Consider the following 25,807-nt stretch of genomic DNA (forward strand, 5'->3'; position numbering starts at 1 on the left):
TACCATCATACATTAGCCAAAAACAGGTTCTAATACTCGTTGTGAAGTAGGTTGCTAGTTCTAAAGACTTGGGTCATGCTGTAGACGTGGGATATACAGATTTCTGAAAAAAGAAAAGAAAAAGGATAAATATTTTAAAATATATGTTGACAAGATAGAGAAATGTAAATCCACTTTACAGTTATTTGGATTCCAATTGCTTTGTTCTTTTTTTTTTTTAAGATTTTATTTACTTATTTATTTGACACAGAGATAAAGCAAGAGATCACAAGCAGGTAGAAAGGCAGGCAGAGAGACAGAGGGAGGCAGGTTCCTTGCTGAGCAGAGAGCCCAATGCAGTTGGATCCCAGGATCCTGGGATCATGACCTGAGCCGAAGGCAGAAGCTTTAACCACTGAGCCACCCAGGTGCCCCCCAATTGCTCTGTTCTTAAGTATATTATTTCACAAATTGATGAATATTACTGAGTTACTACTTTATGCTAGACACATTATGAGATCTGAGGCATTCAGGGATTTGTGTCTAACATAAGATTTGTGGAATCTAGTTTGATAACTGAACCAGAATGAAAATATATTCTAATAGGCTGAAATAATTGTCTAAACAAAGCAAATAAGGATTCACAAAGGAATTAGCAAAGTCCTACAGTGTGGGTTGTACAGATGGTTTAAACATGACAACACTCAGAAAAAAAGCCATCTGTGAGTGTTACCTAGCGGTTAGCTTAAGCGCAGTTAGAGACAGGATGAAGCCGATAAAAATACCTCAGATGCCTTCGTAGAAATTTACACACTGTCCAAAACTAGAGAATTTTGGTTGTAAGAAACAGAGCAATAACAGAGGCTAGAAATGACGAGGACTAGGTTTAAATATTAAATTCGGATGCATTTTTCTAGTGATCAGATAACTGTTTTTGGAGAAACGTGTTCTAGGACTTGCTGGACGACTATTTTCAGAGTAATTGTAGAGAAACTTCATGCTGTATACTGTATTCTCTACATTTACAGGTTTTCAGCAAAGTGTGTGACATGTTGAGCCCTTCAAAGATAAATAGGTAAAAGGCATTAGAACACCAACAGACTAGAAAATATGTACTATCATAAACAAAGGAGTGTAGCAAGAGAACCCCCTTGTGGCCAGAGAATATTTATACCAAATGAAGATTGTAATTAGAGCTGGTTAGATTTGTCTGATCATAGACCCAGCACACTTAAATCGTGGGTTCATTGTACCCCATTCAGTAACTTGATGTCATCATGTTTTTCTATTTTTGTTTGCTTTTCTTTTCTCTTTTAAAAACAATTTGACTCATAACACATACAGAAAAATATATAAATCACCAGTGTATAGTTCAATGAATTATCACAAATTGAACACAACTATGTAACCACACCCAGATCCAGAATAAGAATATTACTAGCATGCAGAGTAATCTCCTTGTCCCTGCTTCTAACCATGACCCCTGCAAGGGCAGCCATTATTCTGATACTTACCACCACAAGTAGGTTTTGATTATGCTTGAACTTTGGTAAATCTCACAGTATGTATTCTTTTTCCATCTGGCTTCTTTCACTTAACGTTGTGTCTGTCGGATTCATGGATGTAATTTTTTTCTGGAGCGGTACAGAATTCCATTTTGTGCATTTACCCTAATCTACTTGTTCTATTGTTAATGGGCATTTGAGTAGTTTTCAGTCTGGGAAATTATCAACAGCGCTGCTGGGAACACTCTTGTGCTTGTCCTCTGATGAATATGCTGATTAGAACTGCTGGGTCATAAACTGTGCCAACGCTCAGCTTTCTCTGATGCTGCAGGCGGGTGGGGCGTGGGCGGGCGGTCAAAGTCGTCATACCCACTTCTAACTCCGCAACAGAACTGCCATTGTGCCACATTCTAGCTAACACGTGGTTGGTCTTTTTCGTTTTAGGTGAATAGTAGTATCTCAGTGTGGTTTTATTATTCATTTTCTTAGTGACCGACGAAGTCGAGTTATCTTTGCATCTGCCTACTGGCCGTTCAGGAAGTGTTCATTTTTCAGTCGAAAATCACTGGTATGAGCTGTGGGTATTGAAATATTCTGGAGAAGAGTTCTCTGTTGAATGTAAGAATTGGAAATCTCCTCTCCAAAATTATGGGGTGTATTTTCATTCCCAGATTTGTGTCATTTGATAAGAAATCCTTCACTTGTATAGTTTTCACTTTAAGATGATTTAAAGTGAAATGATTTAAATGTGATTTTAGTGAAATGATTTAAATTGTGATGATTTAAAGTGATTTCACTTTAAGATTGCAGATTTTATGGTTAACAGTTTATGGACATTATTTAAGAATGTTTTGTCTACTCTGAAGTCTGGAAATGTTCTCATAATTTTCTTCTAAAAGTATGATTGTTTTACCTTTCATATTCAGATTTGCAATCCATCTGGAACTTTTTGAGTATGGAACGAAATTAATTTCTTTTCTGTAAGGCTATCTGGTTAAGTCAGGACCACGTATTAAATAAGCCACCATATCTTGATCTGTACTGGTATATATATATATATATATATATGCCCCTCATCGCGTGACTATGTATGTATGAGTCTGTCTCTGGACTCTCGTGCAATTGGTCAGTTTGTCTCTCTTTCATCAATTACCCATTGTCATGTTTATGATGGTTTTACAATAGTTTTGTAATAGTTATCTGTTTATTGACTCTTAGTTCCAAGTTTATCCTTTGTTGTGGAGTCTCTGAGGTGGAAACGGTCCCTTTAAATGTTTTTTTTTTTTTTTTCCCCCTTGTCTGCTGGCTCTAAGTTCAGTTCTGTCAGTAGAGGGCACTGGAGAGTCGTTGCAAGAGAAGGGTTCTGATTCCTGGTTCTGCAGGTTCTGAAACGTGGGGCTTCTTCAGGGTCCAGCTCCTGCAGCACGCACAGCCATTTCAATGACGGGCCCCTCTGGGGCATGGCGGCCAGCAGCACCACCAGCCCGCCGCGTTCCCCAGGATGCCCCTTGAGCGGTTTTGCAGCCGGGTGACTCCAGTGAGACATCTCTCACTGTGGCTTTCCCTAGCACCGAGGGGGTGAATTTCTAGCCATTTTCCCTTCTGCACCACAGACACTTCTTTGCCATTTAGTGAGACAAGGCCATAACCAGGTCTTGCTCATACACCTGCTGGAACATCTTCCTCTGTATCTTATTTCACCCTAAGGGTAAGATCATTCCTGAGATCCTGACATCTGCTCTTTACTATAGTTTTTGGTTTTTTACCTCTAGCTAATCCCTCATCACTACCATATGCTGTTACTGTAAATAGTTCTTTAAATTAAACTTTCTCAGATCCTACTGTGTGGTTTCTTTCTCCTGATTGTATCCAGGCTGATACAATATCTTTATAATAATGTCTTCCAATATGTGAACATGGTATGTTTTTCCGTTAGTTCTATTCTTGTAAGTCACATGATACATTTATTCCTAAATTTTTTATGTATCTTTTATTTTTTATCTTTTATTTCATCTATTTTATTATTAATTTTCCTGTTGTTCTTACAATAGGAATCTAATAGATTTCTGGCAATTTACCTTTTATCCACTGAGCTTGCTAAATTTACATATGAATGCTTATAGTGTATATAATCTTCCTTATTTTTCACATATAAAGTCATGCTTATGCAAATAACTGGGTTTATTTTTTCCTTTCTAATCCTTATACTTTTTGTTCCTGTATCTTAACTTACTGCATGTCTAACTTTCAGTACAATATTGATTAGAGCTGGTAATAAAGCCTTGCTTTTGGAAAAATGGTTCAGTATTACACCATTAAATATGGTGAATGCTATATTTGTTTGCTTATTACCAGACACTCTATTGGATTAAGGAACGTCCATTCTATTCAAAGTTAAGGTTTTTAAAAGTTAAAAAAAAACTTTTTATTTTTAGAGAGGGAGAGAGCACGAGAGAGAATCCTAAGCAGGCTCCACACTCAGTGCAGAGCCTGATGGAGGGGCAGGGTTCACTCAGTCTCCAACCCTGAGATCAAGACCCCTGGAGAAATCGAGAGTCCAATGCTCAATCAACTGAGCCACCTGGGTGCCCCTAAGGCTCTTTTTTAATATAATGAGTGGGTGTCAGAGTTTAAGTGTTTATCACTTGAATCAATATTATCATATTATTTTTATCTTTTTTGTTTATTAATATGCCAAATTACATTGCTTTTTCAATGTAAAAACACCCTGTGTTATGACAATGAACCTGTCATTGTTGTTGGCTGTTCTTCCTGAGACTGAGTCTGAGTTTAAATCCGTTCACTTTCGATCTCTAATACAGAATAATATGTAATCAATAAATGACAAAGTAAATGTTTAATCATAAGGAAAGAGAATGATTTAACCATAAGGAAAATGTTCGTTTTTATTATTTTTATTTTCTCAAAGAGACACTTTTCTTTAAATATGCTCTACCTCCTTTCAGAAAAGTAGATTGTGTCACAATGGCTATTACCAGGCTCCTCTTTAATCTTCGGGACTCCTAAGTTGTCACTCATCTATTTCATTTAATTCATTTTTGACGTAAATCAAGCAGCTAGGGTATGGCAAGCAGAGGTGGGGGAAACTACAGAGGAGGAAGGAGAAGGCCAAGAAAGGAAAAATATTGAGAAAGCAGAAATAAAAAAAGAAGGAACTATGAGATGGGAAACCAAGTGGATGGAAGGAAAATGAAATCTTCGAGGCAAGAGAGTACTGGGAAATAAATGACCCCAGGTTTGTACCAGGAAGAGGCTGCAGAAGAAGAACAGGGAGAGTGAAGAAGGAGAGAGAAGGTAGAGCCTCGTTTTGATGTCTCTCAGGTGAGGTAGCTCTGGCTCCCTGGTCTTCCTGACTCGCCACACAATGTGGGTGAGGCTCACTGCTTTGAGAGGTGGTTCCCTTATTGAGCTCCAGGATTATCTCAAGTGAGAAAAAAATTTTAGCCATTCAGTTTTTGAGGGCTGGAGTGTAGGATTTAGGGCTTTACTCCAGGGAGGCCCTGGAATGATTTCAACTACTCATTAATCACACCAACCTCAGACTTGAGAGATGGGAATATCCTCTCTTCATAGTTCTCCATCTTCCATTTTTTTCTCTTTATACAGCCTTTATAAACTTCTTAAGAAGATTTGTTTCCTTATAAATAAATAGCATTCTCAAAACTTAATGAAAATATCAATTATTTTTATATTATGTGATTTTTAAAAAATATATTTTTTAACTGATGAAAGGTATACATGGCAGCTCTTGTACGTACTCTAGTACCTCAAAAAAGATGGCCATGTTACCTCCTAATCCAGCAAAGATGACATCCATTCATCCTGTGGTTTTTCTGTGAAGGTAGCTTTTTCATTTTCTGTTGCCCAAGGTCTAATAACTAAAAATACTTTAAAAAGAACCAGAAGATTATTACGTGTTTCCCTTAAATTCTTTATTGCACCTAATCTTATTCTTAGGTTCATGCAGTGCCTCACCTAATTTCATTCTGGGTTGGTTTTAGGAGGGTAGAATCTATGTTTATATCCCCAGAGTTTAGCACAGAGTGTGGCATATTGGTGCTCAATATTTTTTTTATTAAGAGAAGAAAGAATGGATGGATGAATGGATGAATGAATTAATGAGTAAATGCAAAAGGCTAAAAATTAATCGCTTTGATTCTAGTCTTGTCCTTTGTTATAGTCAGAAATCTATCACGGCCTCCCAATGGCCTACCTCCTTGTACAACTCCTTCCCTGGAGTGTGGCAGAGATCTAAAAATGATGGGGTATCACTTCCATAATTCATTTATTGTCTTTAAGAAAAGGATTGTCTTCAGTGGCCTTGAAAAAATTGGACAAGCCCTTAAAAGAAAGGGATGCTTTCTGAAGGCAGAGACTCAAGGCATGGAGGAGACTGACACAGAGAAGATTCTGCTGCTGACTTTGGAGGATTCTGTTGCTGCCATGTTGTATAAGACAAGTGCAAAGGCCATTGTCAAGAAGCTAGGAGCAACCTCCAGGAGCTGAGAGTAGCTTCAGGTTGGCAATCAGCAAAGACAAGGGGACCTCAGTCTTACCCTTACAAAGAATTAAATTCTGCCAACAACCTGAGCTTTGTATCAGATCCCTTCCCAGAGAAAGATGGGATCACTGTTGGTCAATGCCTTGAGGGAGGCACCCTGAGCAAAAAATTCTTTTGAACCATGGTGGGTTTTCTTGATCCTCTGAAACTATGTTGTAATAAATGTGAATTGTTTTAAAGCCTCTAGATTCATGATATTTGTTACAAAGCAGGAAAAAAACTAACTCTTCTTCCTAAGACTTTGAATTTGGATGATGCCATTCTCCTGCTTTTAGAGTCTTCATATTGTCTTCATGATAAAATCCAACTTAAATAAAGACTTTTAAAAACCGAATCACTTCCCTAGGGTCATTACTTGCCAGCTTGATGCTGTCAATCTGTGCCAGCAGGCTAAAATCCTTGGAGGTCCCTGATGACACTGTGTTCTCTCTAGCTTCATGTCTTCCTTGAACTTTGTAGGGGCCCAAGGTGGGCTGCCCTCAAATGTACCACAATGACATACTGATTATTTTGAATTGAGGCTACTTGGGAAATAGTCAGTGCAAAGACACTTAGAACCTTCTCTGACCCCCAGAAAGGAGGAAATAAATCTGTTACATGAAAAGTATCTTCCCTGTACTAAGAAGTAAAAAGATATCCTTATCACCAAAGAGAGGGAACTTTAAAGCCAAGAAAGCAGTAAAAATAAACCTCAGAGAGAGAGAGAGAGAGAGAGAGAGAGTGTGTGTGTGTGTGTGTACCAATCGATAGCTAGCTCAGCGCAGATTCCACTTAGAATTCCTTACTAATGAAAGTTCCCAACCATCTCTTTTCTTTATCCTGCCGAGTTCTCACAAATTTATGGTTTCTTTGTCTAAATTGTATAAAAACTGCCTGCCTTTGTCATTTCATCAGGTCTCAATTTTATTATTGGGCCTCTATGCACATATCCTAAAGCTTGGTTTTTTCCTTTTGTTGATCCATCTCGGGCCCGTTGAATTCCTAGACCGGCTAGAAAAACCTTGGAGGGCAGAATAAAATTTCTTCCTGCCCTACAATTCATGCCTTAGTCTAAATTTTAATTTGCTAGCTTTTACTAGTGCCTTAAGACTGGGTGAGTCCGCTGTCATCCTGGTCCCCAGGGGATCTGGTTTTTACCCCTTTTGTAGCACGTAGGGTACGGATAAAACTGTCTGTGTACCTGACCGCCTCCCTGAGCACATGGCATGCGATGTGAGGGCGGTGTTTTCATCTTACTCAGCACTATCCTTCCCCAGGTTTGAAACCAGTGCTGAATGACTGAATGTGTAAATGGGAAACAAGGCTGTGCACTGCCTTAGGAATGAATTCAGGAAAAATCCGATCCTCATCTGTTTGTTCCCGCGCAGCAAGACTTGGTTTCAAATACCAGCCAGGGCTACCACTCTGCTCGTGGAATTAATTTGGGCAAAGTCACCTCATGTCCTTAAGTTTTGTTTGCATACTTTGAGAAATAAAGATACTATGAGTGATTAGTGTATGAGATTGTTTCAAGAAGAAACTAGGAAAATGAATGCAGTGGCACAGTGTCTAGTCCACAGTTCAATGTACAGAATGTTAGCTATTGGTTTTAGGGCAGTTCTTTATTAATTGCCATTTCTTGCAAGCCTCCATGTGGGCTACAGAGGGGACCAAGATCTTTTTCATGTGTTTGGCAGAAATCATTTTTTTTTTCTTTTGCCTTTTTGTTTTCTCTGTCTCTTTGTTTCTAGCAAGGAAAAAGAAACTTAAGGACCAGCCGCAAGCTGCCTGCTGACTGCTGCTTTGAGTTTCACTTTCCTTTTTCTCAAACTGGAAGATACAGGTCTCAGCAGAACCTTTCAGTTTCCAAGCTGGGGCTGCTGGATACATGAAACAGAGCAGCTAACGCTACATGCAAGCTCCCTCCAGCTGTTAAAAAACAGGTAAGTGGCTTTTTGCCATCGGGTGTTTTCCAGCTGTGTATAAAGAAGATTGCCCGTTTGCCTTTTTTTTGGAAAAAGAACTTCAGAGGAAAATTGCTGCTAATGATCATAATTTCCTCTTGAATTTGTTTTGTTTTTAATGAACATTTCAAACACAGGGGACTCCAGAATGTAAGTAAGCTCCAGTGTAATCTCACGCAGTTCTATCAGATTTTTAAAAATGACTTGCTTTATCAAATTAGAATAGATTTTTACCCCGGAAAAATAAAAGCCTTACAAACAATGCTGAAGTTACCTGTGAATCTCTCCTCCATTCCTTTCGCTTCCCTTCCTTCCCTGAGGGAAATATTATCCAGACTTTGGGATAAATTATTGTTTTGCTGGTTTTTGGTGCCTTTGATGTATGGACATATGTATCTAAACACAAGCTCTAGTATTCCTTTGTGTTAACAGTTTATTTAAATATCATACTAAGTGTATGATTCTCAATTGCTTTTTTCCACTCAAGATTAATGTTTTGAGCTTTAACAATGTTGATACAAATAGGTCTAGTTTAGTCACTTCAGTGCTCTCTAGTATTTCATTGTGTATGACAAAATTTGTCTATGCAATCTTCTAATGTCACCCTAAACAATGCTGCTATGAGCGTACTTGCTCCCCAAAGTGATGTGTGTCTCTCAAAATAATGTGAATATCATCTCTATGTCTGGGTCAACTTGGTATTGCTGGACTTTTGTTTGATGTGAAATAATATCTCACTGTTTAATTTACACTTCTTTGTTTGTAGAATGATTGAATACTTTTGTATGTTTACAGCTTGTTTGAATTAGCTCGTCTGTGAATGTCTTCTTCATATACTCTGACTGCTTTTTCATTAGAGACAGATTTTCCACTAGATGTGAGATACACACACACACACACACACGTACACACACAGAGTAACATTAGTCAGCCACACAAAAGGATGAGATCTTGTCATTTGGGACATGGATAGATCTAGAGGGGATTATGATAAGTGAAATAAGTCAGAAAGAAAAATGCCATCTGATTTCTCTTACCTGTGGAATCTAAAAAACAAAACTAATTAATAAACAGTATGGGTTTATTTCTGTGTTCTGCTTTTTTCTCTTGGTTTTTCTATCCTGTTATTCCATTTCCTCTCTTGTGTTTATAATGAATGTGAATCACTGAATATAAAAAAATGGAAGCTACGAAGATGTTCTCTTAATCTAGACAAGATCTGTTTTGCATCTGCCATGCTGTTGGGAGCATAAGAAATCTTCATTTATACTAATCCAACCTTAGACTGAAATTACTTAGGAGATGGAGTTGAGTCTGTCCATTTCCAGTCCACCCTTCCTTCTTCCCTGTAGCTCTTCAGAATCCTTGCTCACGGGGGCGCCTGGGTGTCTCAGTCAGTTAAGTGACTGCCTTCACCTCAGCTCATGATTCTGGTGTCTTGGGATCAAGCCCTCTCACCAGGGCCCCAAGTCATCAGGCTCCCTGCTCTGAGAGGGGGCGTGTCTGCTTCTCCCCCGCCCCTTGCTCCTCCTCCTGGCTCCTGTACTCTCTCGGGCTCGCTCACTCTCCCTGTCTCCTATAAACAAAAAACAAACAAACAAACAAACAATCCTTGCCCATGGTCTGAGTGGAGGGTTGCCAAGACATCCTCTTCGTCGCGCTCTATGTCCCTAGCTCTGGGAGTCTAGCAGCCGTTTTGCCCAACATCTCAGCATCTCTGGCACCTCGTCTAAAGCTAACAGATAGTCCTCACGGAAATGCGCTCCCCAGTGCCAGGCTTACCTCTCTGTGTTCACTTCTTTTCCCAATCTTAGCCCTCCAGTGCTTTCAAATATATGTATTTACACAGTTTACCCTGTGTTCTCATTTTTCTCATTGAAAGAATTGGCATGATGGCCCATGGTTTATTCCGGTGCTGTAGGACCTTGATGTCTGTTAACTCCTTTCATATGTCAGTTCCTTTCTTTGGGAACTGTTTTCTGTAAAAATTCCTTTCTCCTACCTTCTACTTCATGGGTTGGCCCACTATATCCTGTGTGACACCTGTTTTGATAAAAAAGCCTCCATTGGAACACAGTCATACCCGTTTGTTTACACTTTGTCTCCATTTTTGTGTCACATTGGCAAAGTTGAGTAATTACAGCAGAGACCGCATGGCCCACAAAGCCTAAAATATTTACTCTCTGTTATTAAGAAAAAATTTTGCTGATCGCTGTTCTAATTTATTAATTTTACTATGTCCTTTATCTAAGCTTTCATTTGTCTACTGACTTTAAAAAATATAATGATTTTTTATTTCTAAATTATCTATTTTTTTCATAGGTACCTTCTGTTTTGCATTTCTCTTTCTCTCTCTCTATGTGTGTATGCGTGCGTATATGCATAGATATACGTATACATATGCATATACGCACGCATACACACATAGAGAGAAATATACATACATAGATACCTATGTATGTATATATGTATACATATATCTATGTACATATATGTACACATATCTATATACATATATGTATATGTACATATGTATACATATATCTAGTATGTATACATACATATATCTATGTATATACACATGCATACACATAGAGGAATGGAAAACAGTAGGCTATATATAGGATATATCCTATATATATATAGATATATATGTATATACACACGCATACACATTTTTTTTTTTTTTTGCCTTGTGGTCTAAATAACATATTTTAATTGGGCCAGAGGGAAAAAAATAACGTGTTGGAGCTAGAAGCAGAAATCTGTGCTTTAAACCATTGTGATAGACTAACTAGCCTCTCAACTTATTATTGTTTTTCTATCAGATACAGAACAATGGCAGTGGTAACCAGATTGACATGGAGTGAGGAGAAGAGTCTGGAGAAGATGCTTGGGAACGTGTCCTTGAGACTTCTTTATAAGTCTAGTGTCCATGAGAGTGACATTCATAGTATGAATGAAAAGTGCACTCATCAGAGACCTACTGTAACAATAATTTACGTTGGTAAAATTGTTCTTGGGGTCTTTATGCTTGGGGATCATCCTGAAGTGCACGACAATTTAAAAAGGGCCAATCCCTCCTTCTATTTTTCATTTCCAAAGAATGATGTAACTGCAATGAAAACTGCAGTTTTAGAAACAGAAACAAAAATTAATTCTGAACGACTGGTCTGTTATTCTTCTGGCCAAGAGGTGTTTTCTGTACATCCAGGCAAAAGCAGCTTTTGGATGAATGATTCATTAAGGAGTACTTTATGCATACATATTTGTTTTAGCGGCAAGTATTTGGAATGTGAAGTTTTTCACGTTGAAGGTATGTTAAATTAGATAATCCTCCATTCTGATTCTAGTATCTCATTGTGTTCATGGGTCATAATTGAGCTGCAAGAACAAGGACAAATGAGAGGAAAGTCAGATTTCATGCCATCAGCTTTCTCGTTCATAAACTTCAAAATGAAACTTAGGGAGTGTGAAGGTTGTGAGGTATTGCTTCGAATGTACAGGCAGCTTTGAGCAAAGCAAGCTGAGAAGTAGGAGTGGAGAATTGGAGAGGGAGAGCCAGCGAGGGCGGGGTTTATGTTGGCGCAATGATGGCTTTTGGGTCAGCTGTAAGATCTCTAGGTGTAGTTAGGTGAGAGTTTCCAGAACCAGTTACTGTGCAGGGAGGTTAATTTTCCCTTCTCTTCGCGTGATGTTGCCAACTCTAGCTCCTAACTGGACAGCCCAGCCCTGGTTTGTGTAAGCAGACTCTCTGCCCCATTCAGAAGGCACACTGGGGCATATTTAGCCGGGCAAGTTAAAAAGCTTATTATGCTGTTTCTTTCCTACAGGAATTGGGGATGATATAAACTACATAAGCAAGATAACAGGAGCCACCAAGTAAGTTAGGTTCTTGGACTATCTGTTACTTATTTTATTTAGGACACGTCTATAAATGGCGTTGGAAATGAACGAGTAAAATAAAGATCATATAACTTGGAGTGATAAAAAATGAGTTATTATGTTATTTTATAATATGTTCAAGGCAATTTACGGCAACAACAGGGACAAAATCACTACCAACTGCAAACCTTTAAAATAATCTACCTGGTGATAGTTTGGCTTTATGTTTCACATTGGACTTGCTAGATTCAAAGTCTTCCAGACAGAAAAGTCTAGAGGACTGTTTCAGATAATTCCTGTGAAGGCTTTCCCTGGATATAAAGGTTTTGGGGGAGTTTCAGTAAGTTTTAAAAACAAAGTCTTCTTTCCCCAATCTATAGATAAATATCTGCATTGCATATATTTTATTTCTCCTTAATATAATATTATTACTGAAATAATGCTCATCTTCAGTGTTGTTGGAATTTGTTAGATCTGTGTGGTCTAACGCTCATAGTTTTTAACAGTGATTTGGTTGCTGGTTAATGTTTCTTTATTTGGTTAATATTTCTTTATTTGGATATAGATAAACACATTGTCTTCAAGCACAAAATGCATTAACTTTAGACCATTTCAAATCATATGATAGATGTTAATGCCAAGATAATAAGTAATGAAAACATACCTGTAAAGGGAAGGGAAGAAGCAGCAGAATTGTACTGTTCCTGTGAAAGTTTGGCTCTTGTCTTTAAGTATTGTGTGTTATTTGACAGGCACAGAAATTCACTTCTAGTCGAACTCAGAACCTACAAGCCCTGTGTAGACTTTGTTTCAGAAATTCGTATTCTCTTGCTGGGTCCAGTTGGGTCTGGAAAGTCTAGTTTTATCAATTCAGTGAAGTCTGTTTTCCAAGGCCGTCTGACTCGCCAAGCCACAGTGGGGTCTGATGTCACTAGCATTACTGAGCAGGTAAGTGATTTAAGGATTTCCTGAGGATTTTGTTTTATTGATTATAATTTTCAGGTTTGTTCATTTCTTCACCATTTTCTCTTAGAACATTAACCTCCTCCTGATCCAAGCAATTAAATGCTAAATCAAATATAAAAAAGGAGCAAAAGTTGATTCAGAATTCCCTCCATTGAGTTGTGTTTCACTGAGAGGCTTTCCATTTTTATGCATGCAAGAAGTAGTAATTTGAAGAATGCTTTTTGGTACTTGTTAAAAAAAAGAATTGCAATTGATAATTTTGGGGGGGAAATAATTTTTTTCATAAAAATGTCCTTTAGCTTAACATTGTAATATAGATTCATAATTGTATTTTAAAATGACTAAAAAATATTTAATTTTTTTCTGTCTAAAATTTTTATTATGTTAAATGTCAATAGCTATAACCTACATAAATAAAATACCTTTGAGATTCTCAATAATTTTTAAGAGTGTCAGGTGATCCTGAGACCAAAATGTTTGAAGACCACAGTGTTAAAATATTAACCACTCTCTGTTCTTCCTATTGTCATGTCTTGAATGCTAGTAGAAGAATGAATTTTTACCTTTGATATACTTTGTTTTATAGTATAGGATATATCCTATTAAAGATGGGAGACATGGCAAATACCTGCCATTTAGGTTGTGTGACTCCATGGGCCTACATGAGAAAGAAGGAGTAGGATTGTGCATGGATGACATACCCTATATCTTAAAAGGCTGCATGCCAGACAGATATCAGGTAAGAACTCTCCAATCTCTAAAACATTTAAAATCAGTTTCATCAATTGTTTTTGTTAAATTTTTACCCCATAAGGCAGTTTCAACTGTCATAAGGTATTTTCAACATCAACCAACACTACTCTACTTTAAATGAATAAGTACTCAAATAAGTAAAATAGAGTAGCTTATTTTCTAGAGCATTAAGAAAGAAAGCCTGGGGTGCATGGCTGACTCTGTCCGTAGAACTCGTGACTCGAGTCTGGGCCATGAGTTTGAACCACACTGGGTGTGGTGATAACCTAAAAAAAAAAAAAAAAAAAAGAGGTGATCTCAAAAGAAAAAAAAAAAAAAAAGAGAGAGAAAGAACAGAAAAGAAATGCAGCCAAATTACTCATACAGATTCCAGAAAAAGGACAGGAGGAGATTGTGTTTATATCATTCTTTATTGTAAAATAGATAGGAATGTTATATTTTAATCTCATGCACTTTTTTTGATCAATTAGACAAAATCTAGGAACAATTAACCACTTTTTGTTGAAGTGTGCTATTATTATACTGTAAGTACTTAGATTTCACTACTTAAATGCTACCTAATTACCTACGTCCAAAGGTTGGCTCTGCCACTAGTTGGATGTGTACCCATAAGCAAGTTACATACTTGTCTTTGTAAGTCTTACTTTTTTATGTGTGAACTGTAGGTGATCATAATGCCCATTTCATAGGGTGCCTGAGAAGATAAATCAGATGATATACTTTTCATTCTTTTTTTTTTTTTTTTTTAATCAGAAGTAGGCAGAGAGGCAGGCAGAGAGAGAGGAGGAAGCAGTCTCTCCGCTGAGCAGAGAGTCTGATGCGGGGCTCGATCCCAGGACCCTGGGATCATGACCTGAGCCGAAGGCAGAGGCTTTAACGCACTGAGCCACCCAGGTGCCCCAATATACTTTTCATTCTTAAAAGGTCAACCATTATCATCACTTTTCTTTTAGGCATTGGTATAATACAATCTCTGAACAGTGACTTCTGTTGTGCTTGATTGGAAACCTTAACTATGTACTCATACATTAAAAAAACCCGTGATTAAAAACCTAATTTGTGGGGCGCCTGGGTGGCTCAGTGGGTTAAGCCTGTGCCTTCGGCTCGGGTCATGGTCTCAGGGTCCTGGGATCTAGCCCCACATCAGGCTCTCTGCTCAGCGGGGAGCCTGCTTCCCTTCCTCTCTCTCTGCCTGCCTCTCTGCCCACTTGTGATCTGTCTGTCAAATAAATAAATAAAATCTTAAAAAAAAAAAGAAAATGTTTAGAGAGAAATCTTAAATGATGTGTAACCAGTTGCAATGGTAGTTTTCTTTCTTTCTTTCTTTCTTTCTTTCTTTCTTTCTTTCTTTCTTTCTTGAGACTGGGATTTGAGATTAGCTTTTTAAACATTGTACTTTCCTGAGATATTTCCATTATGGATAATGTAAAGTGTGTGTAATTCTCATTTTCACCAGTGCAATGATGTGGTTTTTCTATAAGCAAGATATAATATTACACTCATAGTGGAGAGGAAGTATGGAAGGACACTACTAATTAACCTGGGGGAAGAGTGGGTAGAGGGAGGAAAGTTTCAGTTTGGAAGTTAGTGGTAGTCACATTTGAAGCATGAATGTGTCTTAAAGAACTCAGCAAAGACTCTCTAAATGTTATCTTATGTTTCTATAACAGTTGAACCCCAGTAGACCAATTACACCCAATCATCCTAACTTCATTGCCTCTCCGTCACTGAAGGACAGGATTCACTGTGTGGCTTATGTCCTAGATATCAACTCTATCAATGATCTCTCCTCTAAGATGGTGGCAAAGTTCCAACAAATTCAGAAAGAAGTCTTGAGCTATGGTGAGTCTCATTGTCCTTATCAAAAAACTTCTATTTTGAAATAATTACAGATTCACAGAAGGTTGCAAGGAGAGTTCAGAGAGGTCCTATGGACCTTTCACCCAGTTTCCTGAATCCTGGGTTGGTTGGTGGCAATAGCAGACAGAGGTCATTCATGTTTTTTGTTTTTGTCACATATGCTTTTCCAGTGGCTTGATAGGGTGGTCACCTCCCCAGGTTATGTGACCTGACCAGGAAGATCAAACGCAGAAAAATGACACTGTTACAATGCAAGCGTGTGCCTCTGTATTGTTGAATCACATGTGTAGATTTAAAAGTAGTGAGTGGGTCTCACTAGTTGCTTTTCAGTCTGTGGCTTTCTCACTGGATCTCAGCGACTGGGTTTGCGTGGGAGCCCTTTAAGATTGGGATCTCTGTTCTTCATAGGTCTGTGATTCTCTTGGTCTTAATCCCCACTGATTTTCAAGACCAGACATTTTGGGGCTTATCTTTTTGGTGCCAGCCCCCAGGGTTGGGATGCCTGATGTAAGGCACAGTCTCTTCATCCCTTGAGAAAGAGGTCGTATTTTTTTGACTCCCACCTGAATTTGGGGTCACTGCATCTGGAGTGTGGTGCTGGGTAAGGCAGTGTCTCTGCCTCTTATACCTTTCTGGATGCAGTTCTTGTTTTCGTGTGTGGAGGTGCTATTCATCTAGTTGTCAGGTCCTTTTCAGAGGAAAATTATTCTATTTGTAGTTGTAAATTAGCTGTGTCTGTAGGTGGAGGTGAGTTCACAGTTTTCTTATGCTGCCATCTTCAATTCCTCCTCTAGGGCATTTTAGAATTACTTTGTCTATTTTCACACAAAAAAATTTGATTGGATATTGATAGTAATTACATTAAAAACATAAAAATTTTGAGAGAATTGACATCTTTACTCTGTTGAGTTCTTCCAATCCATGAACATAATATATCTACCCATTTATTTAGATCTTTGATTTCTTTCAACAGTGCTCCACAGTTTTTAACTTTCAAGTCCTTTTCATATTTTACTAGATTTATACCTCGGTGTTTAATTTTAAAAAATGGTATCATATTTGTAATTTTGGTTTCCAGGTGCTTCTTGCTAGTACATAATTTACAATAGAATTTTGTATGCAGATCTTGTCTCTTGTGATCTTGCTGAACTCACTTATTAGTTCTAGGAAAGGTGGGTTTTTTTTTTTTTCCATGCCATTTTAAACTGGGATAATTTTCTCCTTCTTTTTAATCTGCATGCCTTTTATTTCCTTTTCCTGTCATATTGTTCTGACTAGAAGTTCCAGTACTATGTTGAATAATAGTGGTGATACCACATACCCTTGTGGTGTTTCTGATCTTAGGGGGAGAATATTCAGTGTTTCACCATTATGAAGATAGTTATGAGTTTTTATTTAAAAAAATTTTTTTTACAGTTCTTTGTTAGTTTGAGGAAGTTCTCTATTCTTAGTTCTCTGAGAGTTTTTGTTCATGAATGGATGTTGAATTTTATCAAATAGTTTTTCCCCACAGTTTGACATAATCATGAAATTGATCTTTGTCTTCTTAATATGGAGGATTAAATTAATTTTTGAATCTTGAACCAGCCTTGTCTCTTTAGAATAAAACCCATGTAATCATGATATATAATTCTATTCACATTTGCTGTCTTATTGATAATGTTTTATTAAAAATATTTGTATCTATATTTATGAGGGATATTGGCCTGTAGTTTTTTGTTTTTGTTTTTGTTTTTATTTTTCCAGATGTTGTCAGGTTTTGGTGTCAGAGTAACACTGGCTTCATAAAATGAGTTAGGAAATGTTCCTCTTTCATTTTCTTGAAGGGATTATAAAGAATTGGTGTTATTTCTCTTAAAATATTTGTTAGAGTCTTTCAATGAAATCATCTAGTGTGGAGATGTATTTTTCAGGTTTTTTTTTTTTAAGATTTTTTATTTATGTATTTGAGAGAGAGAGAATGAGAGAGAGAGAGTATGAGAGGGAGAAGGTCAGAGGGAGAAGCAGACTCCCTGCTGAAGAGTGAGCTGGATGCAAGACTTGATCCTGGGACTCCAGGACCACGACCAGAGCCGAAGGTAGTCGATTAACCAACTGATCCAACCAGATGCCCCTTTTCAGGATTTTTAATGACCAGAATTTAATTTATAAATTAAATTTTGGGCATTAAATTTTTTTGTAGCGACAAAAAACTACAGCCCAAAATAGTTAGCAAGCTATTAAAATAATTTGTTTCATATTAGGTGAGTTGGGATAGTTTTGTAATTTTTAGTTCAGTCTTTTCCACCTAAGTTGTCAAATTTATGTGTGTAAAATTGTTCGTATCATCTCCTCATTATTTCTTTTCTGTCTGTGGGGCCTGTAAGGATATCCCCTGTGTCCCTCATCATGTTGGTGATTTATGTCTTTTCTTTTGTTTCTCTGTCACTATTTCTAAAGATTTGTCAATTCTATTGATCTTTTCAAGGATCTATGTTTTTGTTTCATTGATACTTTAAATTGTTTTCCTGTTTTCAATTTGTTCATTGATTTCTGCTGTTTAATTTCTTTCATCTTCTTGATGTGGATATACTTTGCTTTCTTTTTTCTAAGTTTTTGAGGGGAGGAACTTAGATTGTTGATTTTGGACTTCTTCTCTTTTCTATTATAAACATTGAATGTTACATGTATTTCTGTAAACACTTGTTTAGTTATGTACACAATTTTTGATATGTTATATCTTCATTATCTTCCATTTAATGTATCTTTTATTTCCCTTGAAACTTCCTTTAGGACTCATGGATTATTTAGAATGTATTGTTTAGTTTTTAAGTGCATGGAGTTTTTCTCGTTACCATTCTGTTATTGACTTACAATTTGATCCATTATGGTCAAAGGATACACTCTGATTTAAATTCTTTAAATAGGTTTTGAAGTTAAATTATGGCTTAGTCTATAGTATATTTTGGTAAATACTCCATGGTTCTTGAAAATTATGTGTATGTTCTACAAGTGTTGATTAGATAGGTTTTCTTGGTTTTTGGTATGACAAGTGATTCTTGATTATACCTTTAATATTTGGGATATTATACTGTGAGACCCTGGATCTTATTTATTTATTTATTTTTCTTTTTTAAAAAAGATTTTATTTATTTGAGAAAGAGAGAAAGAGAAAGCACAAGTTGGGGGAGGGAGAGGGACAAGCAGACTCCACACCAAGTACAGAGACAAAACTCGGGTCTCCATCTGAAGACCCTAAGTCCATGACCCAAGCCAAAATCAAGAGTCAGATGCTCAACTGAGTTGGCCTCTTCTGACACTGGTAAAGAGGGAGGGGGCACACTATTACTGATGGTTGGGGTGGATGACCGGAATCCCCGAGTAGTATCCATTGATACCATCAAGAGGGACCTAGCACAGTACAGGTATCAAAGTCCTGACTCCCTACCCATTCTTATTCTATGATACTATCCTGGCAGAGTATGGAGGATAGAGAAGGGAAGTGGCAGTTCTGTGGATACGACTGAGGTTCTTTCATGGTGTTTGGCTGGCATAGGGTGGCTACTGTGTGAAAGTTTTTTGTCTTGTTAGGTTGCTCCTTTTCTCATGCTTGGCAAGAAACAACAGACTTCCTGCCTTCTCCACCCCCCAGTCCTTTCCCTTTCCTTTTCCCTTCCCCTTTTGTTCCTTTCTTTCCTTTTCCTTTCACCAGTTCCAGTTTGCTTTCCCTAGAGGTGTACTTCTCTAGCTGCCAATATAGGATTTATGAAGTAAAAAGAAAAGCTAGAGAACTCACCATCATATTATGATTGTAATAATGAACTAACAAAAAGAGAAATTGAGAAAATAGTCTTTTACAATTACATCAAAAAGAATAGAGTATCTAAGAATAAATTTAACCAAGGAAGTGAAAGACCTGCATACTGAAAACTGTAAGACATTAATGCAAGAAATTGAAGAAGACACAAATAAATAGAAAGATATTCAGTACTTAGGGATCAGAAGAATTCACATTAAGGTGTGCCTACTCTCCAAAGCAATGTACAGATTCAATGCTATCCTTATCAAAATTCCAATAACATTTTTTACAGAAATAGAACAAATAATCCTAAAATTTGTATGGAACCACAAAAGACCCCAAATAGCCAAAGCAATCTTGAGAAAGAAGAACAAAGCTGGAAGCATCATGCTCCCTGATTTTAAATTCTATTACAAAATCATAGTGATTTTTAAAGTATGGTATTAACATAAAAATGGACACATAGATCAAGAGAAGAGAATAGAGAGCCCAGAAATAAATCCACACATTTTGGTCAATTAATTTATGACAAAGGGGCCAATAATACCCAGTGCGGAAAGATAGTCTCTTCAATAATGGTGTTGAGAAAACTAGACAGCCACATGCAAAAGAATAAAACCCAACCACTGTCTTACACCAGAAACAAAAATGAACTCAAAATGCATTAAATTCTTGAATGTTAGGCCTGTAATCATAAAAGAAAACATAGGTGGTAAGCTCTTCACGGTAGACCTTGGAGATGATTCACTGAATCTCACATTAAAAGTAAAAGCAACAAAAGCAAAAATAAACAAATGAAACTGCAGCAACCTAAAAAGCTTCTGCACAGCAAAGGAAACCATCAACAAAACAGAAAGGCAGCCTACTGACTAGAAAAAAATATTTGCAGATCATATAACTGATAAGCGATAGGTATCTAAAATATTTAAAGGGGTGCTTGGGTGGCTCAGTCAGTTAAGCGTCTGACTCTTGATTTTGGCTCAGGTCATGATCTCAGGGTCCTGGGATAGAGCTTCATGTTGGGCTCTGCACTCAGCAGGGAGTCTACTCAAGGATTCTCTCTCCCTCCATTCTTTGCCCCTCCCCATACCTCTTTCTCTCTCTGTAATAAATAAATCTTAAAAAAAATAAAATATGTAAGAATCCATACCATCAAAAACAAAACAAAACATAAAAGCAATCTAATTAAAAATGGGCAGAAAATGAGTAAACAGCTTTCTAAAGAAGACATACAGAAGGCCATCAGGTACCTGTAAAGATGCTCAACATCATTAATCATCAAGGAAACACATAATAAAACCACAGTGAGGTATCATGTCACACCTGATAGAACAGCTATTATCAAAAGAAGATCAGAAATAACAAGTACTGGTGAAGATGTGGAAAAAAGGGAATGCGTGTACACCATTAGTGGGCACATAAATTGGTGTGGCCATTATGAAAATAGTACAGAGGTTCCTTAAAAAATTAAAAATAAAACTACCATACAATATGGGTACTTATCTGAAGAAAATGAAAACACTAACTCAAAAAAATATATGCACTCCCCCACCATGTTCATTGCAGCACTATTTACAATGGCCAAGATATAAGAACAACCTAACTGTCCATCAGTGGATCAATGGATAAAGAAGATGGGGTGTACACACACACACACACACACACACACACACTCACTCTCACACACAGGAATATTATTCAGTCACAAAAAAGAATGAAATCTTGCCCTTTGCAACAACCCTGGTGGACCTCAAGGGCATTATGATAAGTGCAGTAAGTCAGACAGAGAAAGATGAACACTAAATGAACTCTCCTATATGTGAAATGTTTAAAAGAAAAAAAAAAAGCTCATAGAGACAGAGTAGAGATTAGTGGTTACCAGACGTGGGGAAATGGAGGTGGGAGAAATAGGTGATGGGTGAAGGTGGTCAAAAGGTAAAAAGACTTTTGAAAAAGAGAATTGTTTGGTCATTTATACTCTAGAGCCTCTTCTTTAGTATATCAGCAGAAATACCACTTAACATAGAAAGCTGCACAGTGTAATGTACAGAGGATTGTCTTAGTGATGAAGTAAATCTAGATTTTTTAATAGTCATAACTTGATCTTGTGAAAGTTAACTTCAGAGCACTGAACTTTAGTTTCCTGTGTAATGGGAATAAGTTATGAATCTAAATATTGTAAGATTGTAATATTTAAATATTATAATCTACATTTTGTAGTAAGTACATTAGATGTACTCAATGTAAGTATATAAACATACACAGATCTATTTCAGTTTACAATGGGCTTAGTGTAACCTGAGAATGCATTTATTTATTTATTTATTTATTTATTTATTTATTTTTAAAAATTTTATTTATTTATTTGACAGAGAGAGACACAGAGAGAGAGAGGGAACACAAGCAGGGGGCAGTGGGAGAGGGAGAAGCAGGCTTCCCGTGGAGCAAGGAGCCCAATGCGGGGCTTGATCCAGGACCCTGGGCTCATGACCTGAGCCAAAGGCAGACACCCAACTGACTGAGCCACCCAGACACCCCCTAGAAATGTATTTAATGCGCCTAACCTACCAACATTGCAGCTTAGTGTAGCCTGTCTTAAGCATGCTGGGAACACTTACGTTACCCTGTAGCTGGGCAAAATCATGTAATGCAAAGCTATTTTATAATAAAGCGTTGAGTATCTCATGTCATTTATTGAGTGCTGTACTGAAAATGAGAAAAAGAATGGTTGTAAGTTTATAAGTTGTTTACCCTGTGGTCACGTGCTGACTGAAAGGTACCACACTGTGTATCGCTAGCCCCAGAAAAGGTCAAAATTCCAAACTTGGAAGTATGGTTTATTCCAAATTCATAATGCTTTTGCACCATCGTTAGGTCAAAAAATCTTAAGTTGAACCATCTGAAGTCAGGGACTGTCTGTATAAGCATGTAACAGCTCTAAAATGATGGTGGATTTGGGCTAAGACTGATTTACAAAGTGCTCAGGTCTGAAATGTTTTTCTCAAGGACATCTGGCCACACTCCATGCTGGGCAGCATGGCTTTGTTCATCTAACTAGGCTGATTTAGAGCATCTAAGAAAACATTGCATTAATTCTGAAAGAGAAGAATTGCATTTTAGCAGAAGTTGAAAAGAAATTATATGTGTCAATTGAGAACTGCCTTCTACACAAACCAGGTTTTATTTAATTGGCCAACCTTGTTAGTTATTCCTCTGGAACTTGGATAAAAGGAAGAGGGTAAAACAATCACGCAGGAATAGGGATCACAAACACTAGATTTATGTAAGGGGAAAATACTAAAAGCTCTGGTAAAGAAGTCTCTCAGGGGTATCCTTGAATGGCATTTGGAAATTTCGGGTTTATTTTTTCTCCTGGGAAAGCGTTCCTTAGTAAAGCAGAACTTTGATTTGATTAGAAGCCAACTGGGAGAGGACAAGAGGTCCTTAGTAGATTTCCAATCCTCACATTAACCTTCCTCACTTTCTAGGGTTCTTTTTCAGTCCTCAGTGTCCAGCAACCACTCGCCCCCTCCACCCCCCTGATCACCTTAAAACATATTATTTGGAATAATAGATGATTGCAATGCAGTGTGAATTTAGTTGCATTTAGAAATGATCTCTCTGCTGGAAGAAAAAGATCATTTCTCCTATCAGAAGAACTTCAGGTTTCATATTGACATTTACTAGGGATATTTCATTTTTTTAGGAGAGCTGCTTTCACTCATACTTAATTTCTTTGTTGAAACATTGCTATTTATGATACAAAATAACTGATTTATCTCTTTGATATAGATACAGCCTGTGTACTCTTGCTTACTAAAGCAACTAATTGCGGTGAATTTTTTCAAGGCAATTTTTCAAACATGGATAAACCTATGACTTCCCAGAGCCAGGTAAAAAATATATTTCTAACCAGGCATTATTGTGATGGTGTTATATTGTGTGTATGTGTGTGTGTCTGTGTGTGTGTGCATGCGCTCATATTATGTATTCATAGGTAAATGAAGACATGGATTGATTGCCTTGTTAATTCAAGTTTATGTCCCACTTTAAAACAATAATTATTTGTATTATAATTATATTCAAAAGAGTACTTTTTTTTTGCTTTTTCAGTTTCTTTCTTGAATTATATTTGAATTCAGTCAATTTTCAGATATGAGTTATGCTTATTAATTTTTCCACAGATAATGGATGCCAGCAAAATGTTAAATGTTCCTATTTATAATACATTCGTGGTTGAAAATTACACATCAGAGTGGGAGCTGGACCCTGTAAAGGACACTCAGATCCTCTTTGTGCTGAGGCAGGTGTTACGGGTAGCAGAGGACTTCTTTGAGGACTTGCCTTGAGGAAACAGGTGATCTGGCCCCTTTCTGTCCCTCTCATAAAGCATGGTGCTTTTTGAAAATTCCACGGTTCAACCTCGCCGGATGACTGATGCCCATTAGCTTGCTCTAGACCTGATAGCTATGTCAGGATATCTGCTTTGCTTCTATTTTTTTTTTTTTTTATTTTGCTCTCAGATAAAATTGTAGGAATGTTCCAGCTCTGCATGTGACATCATTTGTCTTGGTTCTATTACTTGCCCCAACCCTGGACTGGCAGGACTCAATGAGAGTCATTGTCTGGTGACAGCCTCCTTATGACTTCTGCTTTCACTCACGTTTTGCCTTCAGTCCCTGAAAGCATCTGATGGTTTCTTCTAGAATCTGTCCTTCCTCAAGCTCAAAGGTCAACCCTGAGCAGTGGTGGGCCAAGAAATGCAAACCACCATTTGGGAATTTAATTTCTGTGACAATTTTCTCAACCTCCCCAGCAAAACGGACTATCCCCTTACTTATTTGTCTATAGCACTTTATTTAGAACTCTATGTGAGTACTAATACATTGAATAATCATTTTAAAAATGGTTACTTGGATATCCACTTCCCTAAATAAATTGTGAGTTCTTTAGGAAGCAGTGTTTGGATTTTACATAACTTTGTATTCACAGAACTTAGCACAGTGTCTTAAAGTGAGCAAGCATGCCCGCCATTATGCCTCTCTCCCAACTTCCCCAGGGTGATAACATGTACTGAAAAATTTTCTTCTTGTAGAAGGGAAGACTGGAAGAGAATGAAATGCTGGAGAGAAGAAATGGACATGAAGGAGGGAGAATGTTTTACTTATCTTTGGCTGAAGATATGAATTTAAACTAATTAAAAAGAACAGATATTTCTTAAGGACTTACATGTTATTTCTGTAAAAAAAACACAAAGTTTTCATTAATCAATTTCAAACCATCCTGCCATGTTTCCCAAGTAGAGTAATCAAATAAGGTTACTAGTGCAAGTCAAGAAGAAGGTTATCTGGGGCGCCTGGGTGGCTCAGTGGGTGAAAGCCTCTGCCTTCGGCTCGGGTCATGATCCTCTCTGCTCAGCGGGGAGCCTGCTTCCTTCTCACACTGCCTGCCTCTCTGCCTACTTGTGATCTCTATCAAATAAATAAATAAATAAAATCTTTAAAAAAAGAAGAAGGTTATCTTATACACATGCCCCCAAATGGTTTTAAATTCCTCTGGGTAGCTTTAGAAATGAGCACTATTAGTAAAGAAAAAAAGATTTTCAGAAGATAAGTTTTGGGTTTTCTGCCTAAAACCCTAACTCTCTTTTCAAAATTTCTTAGTATTTTTCAAATGAATATGCTTTGGCTCAATAGTTATCTATATTAAAGCCATCTAATGTACTTTTAGTCAGAATTATTGTCTTCTTTGGGAAACTAGGAATACTAGAGATTTTGTGTGGTGGGTGGGTGGGATGGGCTGTGGCATTAAAAAGTGACTGTTTTGAACTTAAGTGTGTCTATTGGCAGAGTAATGGATAAAGAAAATTTGGTATGCTGGGGCGTCTGGGTGGCTCAGCCATTAAGTGTCTGCCTTTGGCTCAGGTCATGATCCCAGGGTCCTGGGATTGAGCCCTGCATTGGACACCTTGCTCAGTGGGAAACCTGCTTCTCCCTTTCCCACTTCCCCTGCTTATGTTCTCTCTCTCTTGCTGTTTGCTGTATCTGTCTGTCAAATAAATAAATAAAATTGTAAAAAAAAAAAAAAAAGAAAATTTGGTATATATATTTACACACACACACACACACACACACACACACACAGGTACAAACACACCCTGGAATATTATTCAGCCATAAAAAAGAAGGAAATTTTGCTATTTGAGACCGTAATCTCACTTATATGTGAAATCCTAGAAAGCCTAACTCATAGAAACAGAGTAGAATGGTGGTTGCCAGGGGCTGAGGAATGAGGGGAATGCGGTGATATTGGTTGAAGGGTAAAAATATCCAGTTACAAGATGAAAATGTTCTGGGAATTTAATATATAACATGGTGACTGTGGCTAACAATGCAGTATTATGTACTTGAAAATTGCTAGGAGAGTAGATCCTAAATGTTCTCATCACATGTACAAAAAAGGTAATTATCTGAGGTAATGGATGATGGATGTTAACTAACCTTTTGGTGGCAACTATTTCACAATATATACATGTATCAAATCATTGCATTAAATA

At 37.3% G+C, this 25,807-nt stretch overlaps 1 protein-coding gene across 1 annotated transcript; it reads left to right on the plus strand.

Moving 5' to 3' along the window:
• Nucleotides 1-7,932: 7,932 nt before the first annotated feature.
• Nucleotides 7,933-24,643, plus strand: LOC111143641 (interferon induced protein 44 like). Its single transcript, XM_022497461.1, has 9 exons — nucleotides 7,933-7,988; nucleotides 10,838-11,325; nucleotides 11,843-11,891; nucleotides 12,647-12,842; nucleotides 13,447-13,599; nucleotides 15,284-15,455; nucleotides 23,044-23,144; nucleotides 23,436-23,608; nucleotides 24,347-24,643. The coding sequence occupies exons 2-8, from the start codon at nucleotides 10,848-10,850 to the stop codon at nucleotides 23,598-23,600; spliced, it is 1,314 nt and encodes a 437-aa protein (XP_022353169.1). The 5' UTR covers nucleotides 7,933-7,988; nucleotides 10,838-10,847; the 3' UTR covers nucleotides 23,601-23,608; nucleotides 24,347-24,643.
• Nucleotides 24,644-25,807: the final 1,164 nt, after the last annotated feature.

This window comes from Enhydra lutris, unplaced genomic scaffold, assembly GCF_002288905.1.
Source record: "Enhydra lutris kenyoni isolate GAN:26980312 unplaced genomic scaffold, ASM228890v2 scaffoldscaffold9, whole genome shotgun sequence".
Classification (NCBI taxonomy): Eukaryota; Metazoa; Chordata; class Mammalia; order Carnivora; family Mustelidae; genus Enhydra; species Enhydra lutris.